This window comes from Rhinoderma darwinii, chromosome 10 (genome assembly GCF_050947455.1).
Source record: "Rhinoderma darwinii isolate aRhiDar2 chromosome 10, aRhiDar2.hap1, whole genome shotgun sequence".
Lineage (NCBI taxonomy): Eukaryota > Metazoa > Chordata > Amphibia > Anura > Rhinodermatidae > Rhinoderma > Rhinoderma darwinii.
The window spans coordinates 8,885,849-8,902,658 of NC_134696.1; the positions used below are offsets into that span (position 1 = coordinate 8,885,849).

At 47.4% G+C, this 16,810-nt stretch overlaps 1 protein-coding gene across 1 annotated transcript; it reads left to right on the forward strand.

Moving 5' to 3' along the window:
• Positions 1-6,059: 6,059 nt before the first annotated feature.
• MAD2L2 (mitotic arrest deficient 2 like 2) lies at positions 6,060-14,931 on the forward strand. Its single transcript, XM_075840640.1, has 9 exons — positions 6,060-6,140; positions 6,353-6,400; positions 6,872-6,990; positions 7,379-7,450; positions 7,563-7,663; positions 7,847-7,941; positions 12,684-12,757; positions 13,074-13,166; positions 14,075-14,931. The coding sequence occupies exons 2-9, from the start codon at positions 6,361-6,363 to the stop codon at positions 14,114-14,116; spliced, it is 636 nt and encodes a 211-aa protein (XP_075696755.1). The 5' UTR covers positions 6,060-6,140; positions 6,353-6,360; the 3' UTR covers positions 14,117-14,931.
• The last annotated feature ends 1,879 nt before the right edge of the window (positions 14,932-16,810 follow it).

The window sequence follows — 16,810 nt, forward strand, 5'->3', positions numbered from 1 at the left end:
GTGATACATGAAAATATAGGACATCTCCTATTTTCTCACGGACCCTTCACACGGTCCGTTGAAACAACGGCTTTGTGAACGGCCACATTGAACAACATTTGTCCGTGGAGATGGGCGCCGTTTCAACGGCCGTCCCACGGACGTTTAACACGCTCGTGTGAATCAGGCCTTACTCTGGCCAAGATTTGTCGACTGCTTTGCTTGACATCATCTTAGGCATCTTTGAGCAGGATGAAATAGGTTCAACGTCCCTACTAGAGAAGTAAAGGATCTGCTGCTGCTTCTTCTGAGGAACCCCAGGAAACCATGGTTGGAAAACGCTGAGATGATAGATAGATAGATAGATAGATAGATAGATAGATAGATAGATAGATAGATAGATAGATAGATAGATATGAGATAGATAGATATGAGATAGATAGATATGAGATAGATAGATATGAGATAGATAGATATGAGATAGATAGATATGAGATAGATAGATATGAGATAGATAGATAGATAGATAGATAGATAGATAGATAGATAGATAGATAGATAGATAGATAGATAGATAGATAGATAGATATGAGATAGATAGATAAGATAGATAGATAAGATAGATAGATAAGATAGATAGATAGATAGATAGATAGATAGATAGATAGATAGATAGATAGATAGATAGATAGATAGATATGAGATAGATAGATAGATAGATAGATAGATAGATAGATAGATAGATAGATAGATAGATAAGATAGATAAGATAGATATGAGATATGAGATAGATAGATAGATAGATATGAGATAGATAGATAGATAGATAGATAGATAGATAGATAGATAGATAGATAGATAGATAGATAGATAGATAGATAGATAGATATTCTGGATACTCGGTGCTCGTCTCCACTGCTAAAAAGAGAGAATGAGAAAGCAGCAAACAAAGAAGAGAATGTGCAGGAAGACAATAGACGGCAGGATGTGATGTTGTGACTGCCCCTCTGTCCTCCTGTAACCCCTGAGTCCTAGGGTGGAAGGTTGGGGGGTTTAGCACATCTGCCTGGACATCTGGACAGTGACCTGTAGACCCCTCAGCCTGGACCTTTGTGGGGGTTAATATCTCCCCAGGCTGAGCAGGACACTGGCAATTAAATACCAGGCAGAGCGGGTAAAGCCGACCAGTGACCTGATCCATGCTCCCTGCCCGCTAACATTTAAGAAATCAACTTAGAAACCAGTAATGTCATCTTCATGATCTACCCTATCAGTAATGCCATCTTCATGATCTACCCTATCAGTAATGCCATCTTCATGCTCTACCCCATCAGTAATGCCATCTTCATACTCTACCCTATCAGTAATGCCATCTTCATGCTCTACCCTATCAGTAATGCCATCTTCATACTCTACCCTATCAGTAATGCCATCTTCATGCTCTACCCTATCAGTAATGCCATCTTCATGCTCTACCCTATCAGTAATGCCATCTTCATTCTCTGCCCCATCAGGAATGCCATCTTCATTTTCTGCCCCATCAGGAATGCCATCTTCATTTTCTGCCCCATCAGGAATGCCATCTTCATTTTCTGCCCCATCAGGAATGCCATCTTCATTTTCTGCCCCATCAGGAATGCCATCTTCATTTTCTGCCCCATCAGGAATGCCATCTTCATTTTCTGCCCCATCAGGAATGCCATCTTCATTTTCTGCCCTATCAGGAATGCCATCTTCATTTTCTGCCCCATAAGGAATGCCATCTTCATTTTCTGCCCCATCAGGAATGCCATCTTCATTCTCTACCCTATCAGTAATGCCATCTTCATGGATGGGAAGCTTAGGGGTCCCCACAAGATAACAGCCATTCAGCTAGTTGTCAGGTGTCCGGCAGCAGAAAGTGATGGTTAGTCCAAACTGGACATCGCCTTTAATTAAAGCCTCTCTTTATATTTTGTCATGTCCACATGTTGTAATATTCACATGTGCTGACATCTAGTGGCCAAACAAGCTCCACTGCAGGCTGATCCCAAAAAAGGCTCTCACTTTACAGCCTGTCACTTACAGGGGTGTTCCTATGTAGATACGACATAAATGTCTAATGCTGTAAATAGGGGACGGGGACAGAGACAGTTTTCTCCCTTTGTGTGGGAGGGGAAGTGGCAACGACCCTGAGCTCAATAGTGGCTTATATCATACAGTACGAGTGTTAAAGGGTTTGTCCACTTTATATTCCCCGTTATCGGGAGGACAGACGCGTCCATTGACTTCACTGAGTGACAACAATGACACTTTGGGTCCCCGGCCCCCGGGATCTAAACACGGGGGCCCCTACATATTTATCCAGGTTTTGTCACTGATAAGGCTCTATTCACACGACAGGGTCCGAGTGTCAGCCGATAAAAAGGGCCGTTTTGGTCCGTTTTTCTCGTCCGTTTTGCATCCGTTCCATGTCTCAGTTTTCAACGGCCAATTTTGACCCGTTTTGCATCCGTTTTTTTCCCTGTCCGTTTTAAAATCGGATGAATTTCATTTGTACATTTCTTGCCGCACACTTCCCTCTGTAGATACTGCCACAGCCCCCCTGTAAGTGGTGCCACACAGCCCCCCTGTAAGTAGTGCCACAGCCCCCCTGTAAGTGGTGCCACACAGCCCCCCTTGTAAGTAGTGCCACACAGCCCCCCTGTAAGTAGTGCCACACAGCCCCCCTGTAAGTAGTGCCACACAGCCCCCCTTGTAGGTAGTGCCACACAGCCCCCCTTGTAGGTAGTGCCACACAGCCCCCCTGTAAGTGGTGCCACACAGCCCCCCTGTAAGTAGTGCCACAGCCCCCCTGTAAGTGGTGCCACACAGCCCCCCTTGTAAGTAGTGCCACACAGCCCCCCTGTAAGTAGTGCCACACAGCCCCCCTGTAAGTAGTGCCACACAGCCCCCCTTGTAGGTAGTGCCACACAGCCCCCCTTGTAAGTAGTGCCACACAGCCCCCCTTGTAGGTAGTGCCACACAGCCCCCCTTGTAGGTAATACCACACAGCCCCCTGTAGGTAATGCCACACAGCCCCCCTGTAAGTAGTGCCACACAGCCCACCTTGTAGGTAGTGCCACACAGCCCCCCTTGTAGGTAGTGCCACACAGCCCCCTTGTAGGTAGTGCCACACAGCCCCCTTGTAGGTAATACCACACAGCCCCCTTTAGATAATGCCACACAGCCCCCCTGTAGATAATGCCACACAGCCCCCCTGTAGGTAATGCCACACAGACCCCCTGTAGGTAATGCCACACAGCCCCCCTGTAGGTAATGCCACACAGACCCCCTGTAGATAATGCCACACAGCCCCCCTGTAGATAATGCCACACAGCCCCCCTGTAGGTAATGCCACACAGCCCCCTGTAGATAATGCCACACAGCCCCCCTGTAGATAATGCCACACAGCCCCCCTGTAGGTAATGCCACACAGACCCCCTGTAGGTAATGCCAGACAGCCCCCCTTGTAGGTAGTGCCACACAGCCCCCTGTAGGTAATGCCACACAGACCCCCTGTAGGTAATGCCACACAGCCCCCTGTAGGTAATGCCAGACAGCCCCCCCTGTAGGTAATACCACACAGCCCCCCTGTAGGTAGTTCTACACAGGACCCTTTTACATAGCACCCCCCCTCCATAGATGGCACCTTCCCTAACTTTCTGTAGATAGGGACTTCTCCTGTAACGGTGGCGCTGACTTCAATGTCCATATATGGACAGTGAAATCAGGGACTTCTGCTGGAGCGGAATCCCCAATCCCTGGCCTCAGAGTTGCCGAAGCTGTGTCCGGGGATTCCGCTCCTACAGGGAGCAAAAAAATACCCTCCTCCTCACATGCACTTCGCACTGTGGGGAGAAGGAGGAGAGAGCGACGGAAGACACGGTCGTCACTCGGGACACATTCCAGTGATGGCCGTGTATTACCCGACCCCATAAACTGCTATGGGAGCCGGGCGGCCGGACGAAAATAGGGCATTTCCCATTTTTTGACGCCCGCTTTTCCCAGACCGTCAAAAATCGGTGGTGTGAATAGCCCCATTTGGGGTCTATTGTTCCTACTGCGTTCGTGTGATGGACGTTTTTTGAACGGCCGGGAAACCCTGTCGTGTGAACAGGGCCTAAGTAGCGGCAGTGACTCGGGAACGCGGGGCCTCGAGGGTTAATAATCGCAGATCCCGGGTTTTCGTGTAGCGTTATTTTTGCTGCCCAGAGTAATGACTATGAGAAGAACAGGACATCTGTCTGACACTGGTTACTGTAGCAACGGCGTCCATCCCGCGTTCCATGGGCGGGGCCAGGGACAGATAATCCACCGCTAATTATATCAATAGATGTAACCAGAAGAAAATACCTGCACAGCAGCACAGAGCGTTCCAGGAGACTGTATCACATGAGGGGCTTAGATACACCGGGACATTCCAGATCCCAAAAACTGTATCAGACATGAGAGGCTTAGATACACTGGACATTCTGATTCCCCGGGACTGTATCACACGTGAGGCTTAGATACACACCAGTACATTCCAGTTCCCTCAGACAGTATAACACACGGGAGGCTTAGATACATTGGGGCATTCCAGGTTCTATTCGACAGTATCACACATGAGAGACTTAGATACACCGAGATATTCTGGCTCCCTGAAACTGTACCGCACATTAAAGGGTTTAGATACACCATTACATTCCAGTTCCCTCAGACTGCATCACACATGATAGGCTTAGATACACCAGTACAGTTCCCTAAAACAGTATCACTCATAAGAGGCTTAGATACACCGTACAGTTCAGTTCCCTCAGACTATCACACATGATAGGCTTAGATACATCAGTATAGTTCCCTCAGACAGTATCACACATGATAGGTTTAGATACATCAGTATAGTTCCCTCAGACAGTATCACTCATAAGAGGCTTAGATACACCAGTACAGTTCAGTTCCCTCAGACTGTATCACACATGATAGGCTTAGATACACGAGGTCATTCCCGTTCCCTCAGACTGTACCACACATGATAGGCTTAGATACACCAGTACAGTTCAGTTCCCTCAGACTATCACACATGATAGGCTTAGATACATCAGTATAGTTCCCTCAGACAGTATCACACATGATAGGTTTAGATACATCAGTATAGTTCCCTCAGACAGTATCACTCATAAGAGGCTTAGATACACCAGTACAGTTCAGTTCCCTCAAACTGTATCACACATGATAGGCTTAGATCCACGAGGTCATTCCCGTTCCCTCAGACTGTACCACACATGATAGGCTTAGATACACCAGTACAGTTCAGTTCCCTCAGACTATCACACATGATAGGCTTAGATACATCAGTATAGTTCCCTCAGACAGTATCACACATGATAGGTTTAGATACATCAGTATAGTTCCCTCAGACAGTATCACTCATAAGAGGCTTAGATACACCAGTACAGTTCAGTTCCCTCAGACTGTATCACACATGATAGGCTTAGATACACGAGGTCATTCCCGTTCCCTCAGACTGTACCACACATGATAGGCTTAGATACACCAGTACAGTTCAGTTCCCTCAGACTATCACACATGATAGGCTTAGATACATCAGTATAGTTCCCTCAGACAGTATCACACATGAGAGGCTTAGATACATCAGTATAGTTCCCTCAGACAGTATCACACATTAGAGGCTTAGATACACCAGTACAGTTCAGTCCATCAGACAGTATCACACATGGTAGGCTTAGATACACCAGTTCAGTTCCCTCAGACAGTATCACACATTGGAGGCTTGGATACATTAGTACAGTAAAAACAAACACTTGACCGCATCCACCTGTCTCTACGTTTTATCACCCATCTCCACGTGCTAACAATTCCTTATATATTTCTAATATAGTCACACTCAGTGCGGTTCAGTCTGCGTCTTTATAGGGGGACTACGACTCGCAGCATGAGCCCACAGCCGGCAGAGTAGGAGGATTCCCTGCATTTTAGGCTGACTGTATCCGGCGGCACTAGGACCTGCGGCAGGAGATCCGCGCGGTAGTAGGCGGTACTAAGTACTGACAGGGGGCGGGGCGCCGTGCGTGACGTAATCTTCGGTGCGACCAGATGTCTGTAGAACAGCGGCCGGGAGGAGGAGGGGCGGCGCACGGGTAAATACAGGGGGATATTGTACTGTAATATGGGGGAACCTCAGAGCAAAAAATCACATCAGCGCTCTCCCTTGTAACAAGATGTGTGGACGGGACGAGTTTCTGGACGTAAACAATGCATGGTTCCGTTCACTGACAGCAAGCAGTCGGATCAGGTGACGCTTGTGTGTCTGTTTGATACTGATATATAAAGTGCGGTTCTTTCTTCACAGATGGCACAATGACCACAATCACTCGGCAGGACCTGAACTTCGGGCAGGGTAAGTGCGGTGTGCGGGTCGCGTCACCCATGAACGCCCACGTTACGTCACCTATAGACTGTGATGTAACGCTGTACCTCTGGGTGCGTTCACTTTACGTTTCTCTCACGGCGCTGCAGTTTTGCCGTGATTCTCGAATACCGCGATGTGACTGCACCGTGTGAACCTACCGTTACTTGTGAATGCGGCGCTGGCACGTTTTCTTCTTGACGCTTCTGATTGGTGGAGATGAATAATTAGCATACAGCGTGTCTGACGCTCGGGGGGGGGGCTGTTTGGTGGGGGTAGATGAACCTCTTCTTCTCGTTGTAGGGTGTCCCGACACTAAACGCTCTAGTATTAGATCTGCATGGCTGCATTAGACTGACTCTGCCGGTCAGGACTCTCAGAAAGCTGGGTGGGGAGGGGGTTATAGGGGTAAATGCTGGTTCAGACTGATAACCATTGACCTCTTCTCGTTGCTCTCCTCAGTGGTGGCGGACATATTGTGTGAGTTTCTGGAGGTGGCCGTCCATCTAATCCTGTATGTCCGAGAGGTCTACCCCACCGGGATCTTCCAGAAGAGGAAGAAGTACAATGTCCCAGTGCAGGTAGCCGCCCGCCGGGGTACATCCGTATTCTGCAGCACGGGGGGGGGGGGGGGTCTCCTTGGCCTTATGGCCGGTGAGTCGCCCCCCCCCCCCCCCCCACACACACACACACATGTACATATATATATATATATATATATATACCTATCTCCGTGTGTGTGGATAGATATAGAGCCTGCGAGTTCTGCTTCCACCCATTGTCTCTATTGGAGTGTGAAATCCACATCCTGTCTGATTCGATGCTCTGATTGATACACCTTCCCTCCCTCATGCTTTACACTGCAGCGCTATCAATGTTTGCAGAGCTGTATTAAAGCAAATGAAGAATATAATAAAATATCATGGAGTCCGTTCTCTAATATTTTCTTCATCTGTTTTTTTCCTGCAGATGTCCTGTCACCCTGAACTCAATCGCTACATCCAGGACACCCTGCACTGTGTGAAGCCTCTCATCGAGAAGGTGAGACGGGGCTCAGTACTGCCTCCTGTCGCTGGAGATGCTCCATGCTTATGTGAGGAGTTCACCTTCCGCTCAGTCTTTTCTGTAACCTCCTGATTTCTTACATTTGCAGAACGATGTGGAGAAGGTGGTGGTGGTGATCCTGGATAAAGAGCACCACCCGGTGGAGAGGTTTGTTTTCGAGATCGCACAACCACCTCTGCTGTCTATCAGGTAATGGAGAAAATCGAAATTGAAACCCTTCATAGGGATCAGTCAGCAGACTGTATTATTCTATAGTCTGTATCTCATTCGCCTGTGTGAACAGCAGCATATACAGCCTATTAGCGCTGATGGGGAGCTGGAATATCATGGCTGCCCGGCACGTTATGCGCTGTCCTTCTCATGTCTTCACAGCTCTGACTCGTTGCTATCTCATGTGGAGCAGTTACTGCGGGCCTTCATTCTCAAGATCAGTGTTTGCGACGCTGTCCTGGACAACAACCCCCCAGGTACACTTCTCATGGCATCCACTAGGTGGCAGTAATAGCAAATCAAGAAACTGTTGCATAACGGTTAGGCTCCGTTCGTTTTTGGTCTACGTGTAACATATACGTTTAACGTACCCTGTGACCAATGCCTAACAGCGGCCTCCATCACCCATAGACTATGATATACATATACATCATGAACTCTCATGACACTTTACTTGATGCATACGGGATCCCATAATAGCCGATGGTGACAGATGCCACTGTTAGGCTATTGAAAAGCCCTACAGTGCTGTGCAAAAGATTTAGGCAGTTGTGGAAAAATGCTGCAATGTAAGAATGCTTTAAAAAAATAAAAAAGTGCTAATATTTATTTTTTATTTATTTTTTTATCTAACAAAATGCGAAGTGAATGAACAGAAGAAAAATCAAATCAATATTAGGTGTGACCGCCTTTTGCCTTCAAAACCGCATCAATTCTTCTAGATATACTTGCACAAAGTTGTGGATTTTGTAGGATTATAGTCAGGTGTATGATTAACCAATTGTATCAAACAGGAGATAATGATCATAATTTTTATTTGTAGGTTGAAACAGTCATTAAAGGGGTGATCTAGTTGCTAATAATTGATGGCCTGTCCTCCGGATTGGCTATCAACAGATGATGGGTCGGGGGCCGACTCCTGGGATCAGCTCCCCGCCGATCAGCTGTTTTGAAAAGGGTGCAGCGTACGAGCGCTGCTTTCCCTTCATTTCTTTTTGCTCACTGTGAATCATCGACACAGATATAGCGGCAATTCACAGGTATTATAGCTTTTTTCCTATTCACTTCAATGGGAGAAAAGGCAGAAATACCTGTGAATCGCCGCTACGTCTGTCGACGATTCACTGAACAAGTAATAATGAAAAGGAAGTGGCGCTCGTACCCCCTTCAAAACAGCTGATTGGGGGTTCCGGGAGTCTGCCCGGACCCATCCGCTATTGATGGCCTATCCTGAGGACAGGCCATCAATTTTTAGCGACTGGATAACCCCTTTAACTGTAACAGAAACAGCTGTGTAGGAGGCTTAAAACTGGGTGAGGAACAGCCAACCAATCTCTGCTACAAAGGTGAGGTTGTGGAAGACCGTTTCATATCAGAGGTCCACCATGGCAAGACTGAGGACAGCAACAAGACACAATGTAGTTACACTGTATCAGAAAGGTGTCTCCCAAGCAAAGATTTCACAGCTGACTGGGGTTTCAAGATGTGCTGTTCAAGCTCTTTTGAAGAATCACAAAGAAACGGGCAACGTTGAGGACCGAAGCCGCAGTGGTCGGCCAAGGAAACCGTGCAGCAGATCTAAGACACATCATGCTTACTTCCCTGCGAATACGGCAGATGTCCAGCAGTGTCATCAGCTCAGAACTGGCGGAAACTAGTGAGACCCAGATACAACCATCTACTGTTCGGAGAAGTCTAGACAGAAGTAGTCTTCATGAAGAACTTTGGCCAAAAGTCCAAACCTTCAACGTGGAATCAAGGCCAAGCGACTCGACAATGCACAAAAACATAGGAACTGGGGAACAAAAAAAACGTCATCAGGTTCTCCGGGCTGATGAGTTACAATGTGAATATTTCGCTGTAACATAAGAAAGTTTGTTCTCTGAAGGGCTGGAGAGCGGTACAATAATGAGGGTCTGCAGGCAGCAGTGAAGCAGGGTGGAGGGTCCTGGAGAGCAGTACAATAATGAGGGTCTGCAGGCAGCAGTGAAGCAGGGTGGAGGGTCCTGGAGAGCGGTACAATAATGAGGGTCTGCAGGCAGCAGTGAAGCAGGGTGGAGGGTCCTGGAGAGCGGTACAATAATGAGGGTCTGCAGGCAGCAGTGAAGCATGGTGGAGGGTCCTGGAGAGCAGTACAATAATGAGGGTCTGCAGGCAGCAGTGAAGCAGGGTGGAGGGTCCTGGAGAGCGGTACAATAATGAGGGTCTGCAGGCAGCAGTGATGCATGGTGGAGGGTCCTGGAGAGCGGTACAATAATGAGGGTCTGCAGGCAGCAGTGATGCATGGTGGAGGGTCCTGGAGAGCAGTACAATAATGAGGGTCTGCAGGCACTGGTGATGCATGGTGGAGGGTCCTGGAGAGCAGTACAATAATGAGGGTCTGCAGGCAGCAGTGAAGCAGGGTGGAGGGTCCTGGAGAGCGGTACAATAATGAGGGTCTGCAGGCAGCAGTGAAGCAGGGTGGAGGGTCCTGGAGAGCGGTACAATAATGAGGGTCTGCAGGCAGCAGTGAAGCATGGTGGAGGGTCCTGGAGAGCGGTACAATAATGAGGGTCTGCAGGCAGCAGTGAAGCAGGGTGGAGGGTCCTGGAGAGCGGTACAATAATGATGGTCTGCAGGCAGCAGTGAAGCATGGGGGAGGGTCCTGGAGAGCGGTATAATAATGAGGTTCTGCAGGCAGCAGTGAAGCATGGGGGAGGGTCCTGGAGAGCTGTACAATAATGAGGGTCTGCAGGCAGCAGTGAAGCATGGTGGAGGGTCCTAGAGAGCGGTACAATAATGAGGGTCTGCAGGCGGCAGTGAAGCATGGTGGAGGGTCCTGGAGAGCGGTACAATAATGAGGGTCTGCAGGCACCAGTGAAGCATGGTGGAGGGTCCTGGAGAGCGGTAAAATAATGAGGGTCTGCAGGCAGCAGTGAAGCATGGTGGAGGGTCCTGGAGAGCGGTACAATAATGAGGGTCTGCAGGCAGCAGTGAAGCATGGTGGAGGGTCCTGGAGAGCGGTATAATAATGAGGGTCTGCAGGCAGCAGTGAAGCATGGTGGAGGGTCCTGGAGAGCAGTACAATAATGAGGGTCTGCAGGCAGCAGTGAAGATGGTGGAGGGTCCTGGAGAGCTGGACAATAATGAGGGTCTGCAGCCAGCAGTGAAGATGGTGGAGGGTCCTGGAGAGCGGTACAATAATGAGGATCTGCAGCCAGCAGTGAAGCATGGTGGAGGGTCCTGGAGAGCGGTACAATAATGAGGGTCTGCAGGCAGCAGTGAAGCATGGTGGAGGGTCCTGGAGAGCGGTATAATAATGAGGGTCTGCAGGCAGCAGTGAAGCATGGTGGAGGATCCTGGAGAGCGGTACAATAATGAGGGTCTGCAGCCAGCAGTGAAGCATGGTGGAGGGTCCTGGAGAGCAGTACAATAATGAGGGTCTGCAGGCAGCAGTGACGTATGGTGGAGGGTCCTGGAGAGCAGTACAATAATGAGGGTCTGCAGGCAGCAGTGAAGATGGTGGAGGGTCCTGGAGAGCTGGACAATAATGAGGGTCTGCAGCCAGCAGTGAAGATGGTGGAGGGTCCTGGAGAGCGGTACAATAATGAGGATCTGCAGCCAGCAGTGAAGCATGGTGGAGGGTCCTGGAGAGCGGTACAATAATGAGGGTCTGCAGGCAGCAGTGAAGCATGGTGGAGGGTCCTGGAGAGCGGTATAATAATGAGGGTCTGCAGGCAGCAGTGAAGCATGGTGGAGGATCCTGGAGAGCGGTACAATAATGAGGATCAGCAGCCAGCAGTGAAGCATGGTGGAGGGTCCTGGAGAGCAGTACAATAATGAGGGTCTGCAGGCAGCAGTGACGTATGGTGGAGGGTCCTGGAGAGCGGTACAATAATGAGGGTCTGCAGGCAGCAGTGAAGCATGGGTGGAGGGTCCTGGAGAGCGGTACAATAATGAGGGTCTGCAGCCAGCAGTGAAGCATGGTGGAGGGTCCTGGAGAGCAGTACAATAATGAGGGTCTGCAGGCAGCAGTGAAGCATGGTGGAGGGTCCTGGAGAGCGGTACAATAATGAGGGTCTGCAGGCAGCAGTGAAGCATGGTGGAGGGTCCTTACAAGTTTGGGGCTGCATTTCAGCAAATGGAGTTGGGAATTTGGTCAGGATTCAATGCTGAGAAATACAGGCAGATAATTATCCATCATGTAATACAGTCAGGGAGGCGTCTGATTGGCTGCAAATTTATACTGCAGCAGGACCAACATCCAGCCAAAGTCATTAAGAACGATCTACAGTGTGAAGAAGAACAAGGAGCCCTGGAAGTGATGATGTGGCCCCCACAGAGCCCTGATCTCCCCATCGAGTCTGTCTGGGATTACATGAAGAGACAGAAGGATTTGAGGAAACGACCTCTACAGAAGATCTGTGGTCACTTCTCCAAGATGTTTGGAACAACCTCCCTGCCGAGTTCCTTCAAAAACGGTGTGCATTTACCTAGAAGAATTGATGCTGCTTTGAAGGCAAAGGGCGATCACACCAAATATTGATTTAGATTTCTCTTCTGTTCATTCGCTTTGTGTTTTGTTAATTGATAAAAAAAAAAATATAAACACTTCTATTTTTGAAAGCATTCTTACTTTGCAGCATCTCTAACCCTGTACCATATACCATATTTGTGCTCCGGATTACCCTCGGACTTGAACTGTCCATGCGTTACATTTGGCTAGCCGTGCCCCACCCCCCATGAACAGTCGTCTGTTTGCCAGAGGTGTCGGGAGCTGTGATATTCCATTAGTACGGCACTCTGTAATCTGGACAACCTGATGGTCTGGCATCCATAACATGAGATGAATAATTCACGTGATTTTATGATGTGGGATATAATGCAGGTGATCCCTCCACCAAGCAGTGGCATTGTCCATATTTGAGCCCCCCATAATGTGTCCATCTGGCCCACATGGGGAGTCGGGGAGGTAATTGGTGCAATTCTAATTCTGTCATCTCGCCATTGCTTTTGGCAGGTTGCACATTTACTCTACTCGTTCACACAAGAGAAGCCGCAACAAGGAACATGGAGAAGATTCAGGTCATAAAGGTAACGCATCACTTGGATTTTACAAGGAGCCACTTGATATCAGACATAAATCACACTGGCGTTTTACACGGCAACAAAAATGTCATATGGTATTTAATGTTTTAATCTGCTAATCTGGAATGCAATAAAATGAGTCCCTTGCTGGATTAGCAGGAAAATTGCATTTGCGTGACCCCCAGAACCTCATTCAAGGGGCTTCACTGCTGGAGTATTCAGGTCTCTAGGCGCCCCCTAGTGGACGTTCTGCTGCGCAGTCATTGCTTTTTGAATGTCCTGGCTGTGATTTTATTTTTGTGACCCTCTCCTTCCTCTCTAGGATTTCCCCTGGATTCTGGCTGATGAACAGGATGTTCACATGCAGGAGCCGCGCCTCATACCTCTCAAAACGATGACCTCTGATATATTGAAGGTCAGTCGCTCTATACACCGTGTCTGGCACCCCAGGACGCGGACACTTACACTTCCATATTACAGGTGGATGTGTTATACTGGAGTGTACGTAAAAAAACTAACCGTAAAGCGAGAAGAAGGGGCGTAAGCAGATTTATCCCCCTACATATTCCAGTACAATTCCAATCGTCCGGCACCTGATAGTCCAATCCCACTGACGTAGCGTCCAGATTATCAGGTGCTGAGTGATTGGAATCTTATCCCGGCTTATTTTTCCGGACTATTGGAATTTGATGCCTGATAGTGATTGTATACTGAAAGGTTCTGCCACTTTCAATATACTTTGTTCTTATATTACTTGCCATTTGTAAGATTTCTGCTTGCTGTCAGTAAGTGGACGTATTCTTGTTTACAATTCAGAGGCTGAAAGCCTATCCTGATCTAGTCCTCCCCACACATCTGATAGGTTGTTAGAATGTACCAGTGTAGGTAAGGTCTACAGCCTGGAGCCCAGGACAGCATAGAGGTCTGCTTACACTGATATATTGTAACAATCTGCAGGCGTTGGGGTTTCAGCCTCTGAATGTTTCCATTCACTGACCGCAAGTGTTTTTTTTTGTGTTTCTTTTTTTTAAATGGAGTGTAACTGAAACACAAAGTGTATTAGAAAGTTGCAGAACTTTTTATTATTCACTGATCAGGCTTTGGGGTATGTTCACGCGGTCAGGATTCGCTATAGGCAGATCGCTATGGATTTTGACGACTTGCTTTCTGACATGGTGTGAATAATTGCAGGGGCTTTTGGGCTCCATCGGGCACTAGTGCCGCGTAGTTATGCCCTTGATCGGGGCAAATTGTACCGTGTAAGTCTTACACCTGAGGACATTCATCCTCCATGACCGTGGATTCCTCTTCTTTGTTTGATAGATGCAGCTTTATGTAGAAGAGCGAGCCCACAAGAGCACTTAACATCCCGGAGGACGAGATCTAACCCAGCGAGGCGGACTCATGACTGTCACCGGGGCAGGTGGTGGTATCTAATGCTTCACCCAGTATATAGCACTGTCCTGGGAGGGTTCATAACCCTCTATCATTAGTATCACTGTATTCCACCCACCTGCGCAGACTGGACATCAAGGTGACGACCATCAAAGACTCTAGTTCTGTCCGTATTTAACGGTGCAGGAAAGACCCCCCCCCCCCCCAGATCTGCTTCCTGGTAATTATTTATTGTACAGATTTGTTACTTTGTATCGTAAGAATAATTGTCTCTTTTTATAAACCATTAAATGAGAAAAAAAATTACTGTATGAAAAAACGTGAGTGGGCGGGATTACCCCATGAGAGCTGTTTGCAGCTGCTGCGTTGCATTATGGGTAACTTCCTGATATGTTATCAGTATTGCTCCAGAGCTGCAATCACTCATTTGCAGGCTCCGGAGCTGAATTCTGCCAACTGTCTATTGTCTTCATCCCGGGTTGCACGATGCATCGAAATATCGATACTATGTCGCTGCCGTGCTCCCTCAAATGGCCCAATAACGTTAATTCATGTGTTTGATACTAAGCTGTGCGGCCGCACAGCTTAGTATTGTAACACCTGAATGAAGTCCGAGCGGCGCTGTAATCTAGCTATTTCCCCGCTCCTGACAAGTGTGCGCGCACACGGTCACACACAACATGGCGGGCGCACTGCCAAACACCCCCATGTTCTCTGACACCTCGGATCTCCGCCGCTATTCTCTTGAACGCTGCCGTCAGCTTTGTTTTGTTTTCGAACTATTTTTATTGAGTTGGCAAAATAATAACAAAACATTTTGCAACAAATATCAGTCAGATTTTTCATTATTGACCAGAAAATACGTAAATCGCATATAAGGACCTTGATATATGCACACAATCTAAAAATAAATGTAAGGAAACTGGAAAAGAGAAAGTGGAGGGAAAGAAAAGGATAATGTGGGGGGGGGGGGGAACGACGACAATCCTGTGGGATTAGCAAAGCACAGGAGAAATTATGTAAATCTAGCAATCTGAATATATGAACCGTGTAATAACGATATAAAACAGGGCAAATAACAGATTCCACATTCTGAAGCCATCAACAGTTTGGAGGGATCTCTTGAGATCTCCCCATCCCAGCGTGTCATAATCTTATAGGAATTTTCTCTTCTTTTAATACAACATGAAAACCCATGTGAGGGTTTCAAAATAATTCTTTGATCCTCCGAGAATAAGAGTTACAAGTCTCGTTCCCATTTAGAAATAAGTTCCAATTGGTCTACCCTCTCAAGAGACAGTAAAAAAAAATCATATCCATTAGCTGAGGCACCTTCCCGGACCATTGGACTTTGCAATTGAATTTCAAAGGGCGAGAAGGAAGTTGGGGTGTTATACCCGGTGACATATTTAACACGTAGAGTCTGAAAGTCCTAAATTTGTATAAAGTCCTTCAAGAGTAAACCCGTCTTTCTAAGTAATGAAGGTAAGTAGGATTGTGTGTCCACATTGAAAAAGAAGCGTGGTATCAAAAGGGCCGAAGGCCCAGGGGCAATAGTGATAGGTCTTAGAAAGAAGAGGGCACGAGGCATTAACCTCCTGCCACACTCTAATAGTACATTTTAAAGGGAATGTCTCGCTAGAATTTTTTTTTTTTCAGTTAAACCATTAATATTTAAGTGATTACACATTGTTTTAATTTTCAGGAAATATTATAAATTAAATTCTAATTTATAACATTTCCATGTGCTGAGCACTAGAGGGAGCAGTTCCCAAAATTGCAGCGTGGTCAATGTGGTAAAGCAATCTCATTGATTTATGCTGCAAAATTGGAGAAGACACACTCTCTCTCTAGCGTCCTCACACTATCCCCCCTCCCTTATTCTGGCTAGTGCTAGGAGGAGGGGGTTGAATCTTCAAACCTCCTACACTGCGTGCCGCCATTTTCTGAGCGAATGCACAGTGTAGGAGGATTAGATACAGGGCTCAGCAGACTGTATCACACGAACATGACTTACCTTCTCCTGCCGCCTCCGATGGTCTACGTTCCTTGTGGCTTTGCTTCTTTGGACATATGGCCGGAAGTCGTCATCTTACTGTCTGGCAGCGGCTTCCGGTCCACATGAAAATGGCACCGGATTTCGCTCTGTGAACGAGCTTCGCTTTGGTCTGTGTGGGAGCGGCAAATGCGTCGTTCCCACACAGACGGCGTACGTTGCAGTGAATGGAACGGCTCCCGTTCGCATTCTCTTTGGGGTTGTATGTGCCGTATTCCATCTCTGTATGTGTCGAAAATCGACACATAAAGAGATGAAAAAAAAATGGCAGCCCCCATAGAGAAGTAAAAGTCAGAACAATATAAAAATTATGTTAATATATTAAAAGACATGTATGTAAATAATGTATATTATAGGCATGTTATGAACTGATTATGCAGAGCCCACTCCAGCTATTCCTTAGGCCTTGTTCACACAGTGCAGATTCGCTGCAGATTTTGCATGTATTGTTTAAGCCAAAACCAGGAATGGAATCTAAACAGAAAAAAATATATACAGGAAGGTCTTCTAGGTCTGCTCTCCTGGATCCAATTTTGGATGCATGCAAAATCCACTGCAAATCTGCGTCGTGTGAACAGGGCCTTACAATTTCCACTCCTCCTTAACTC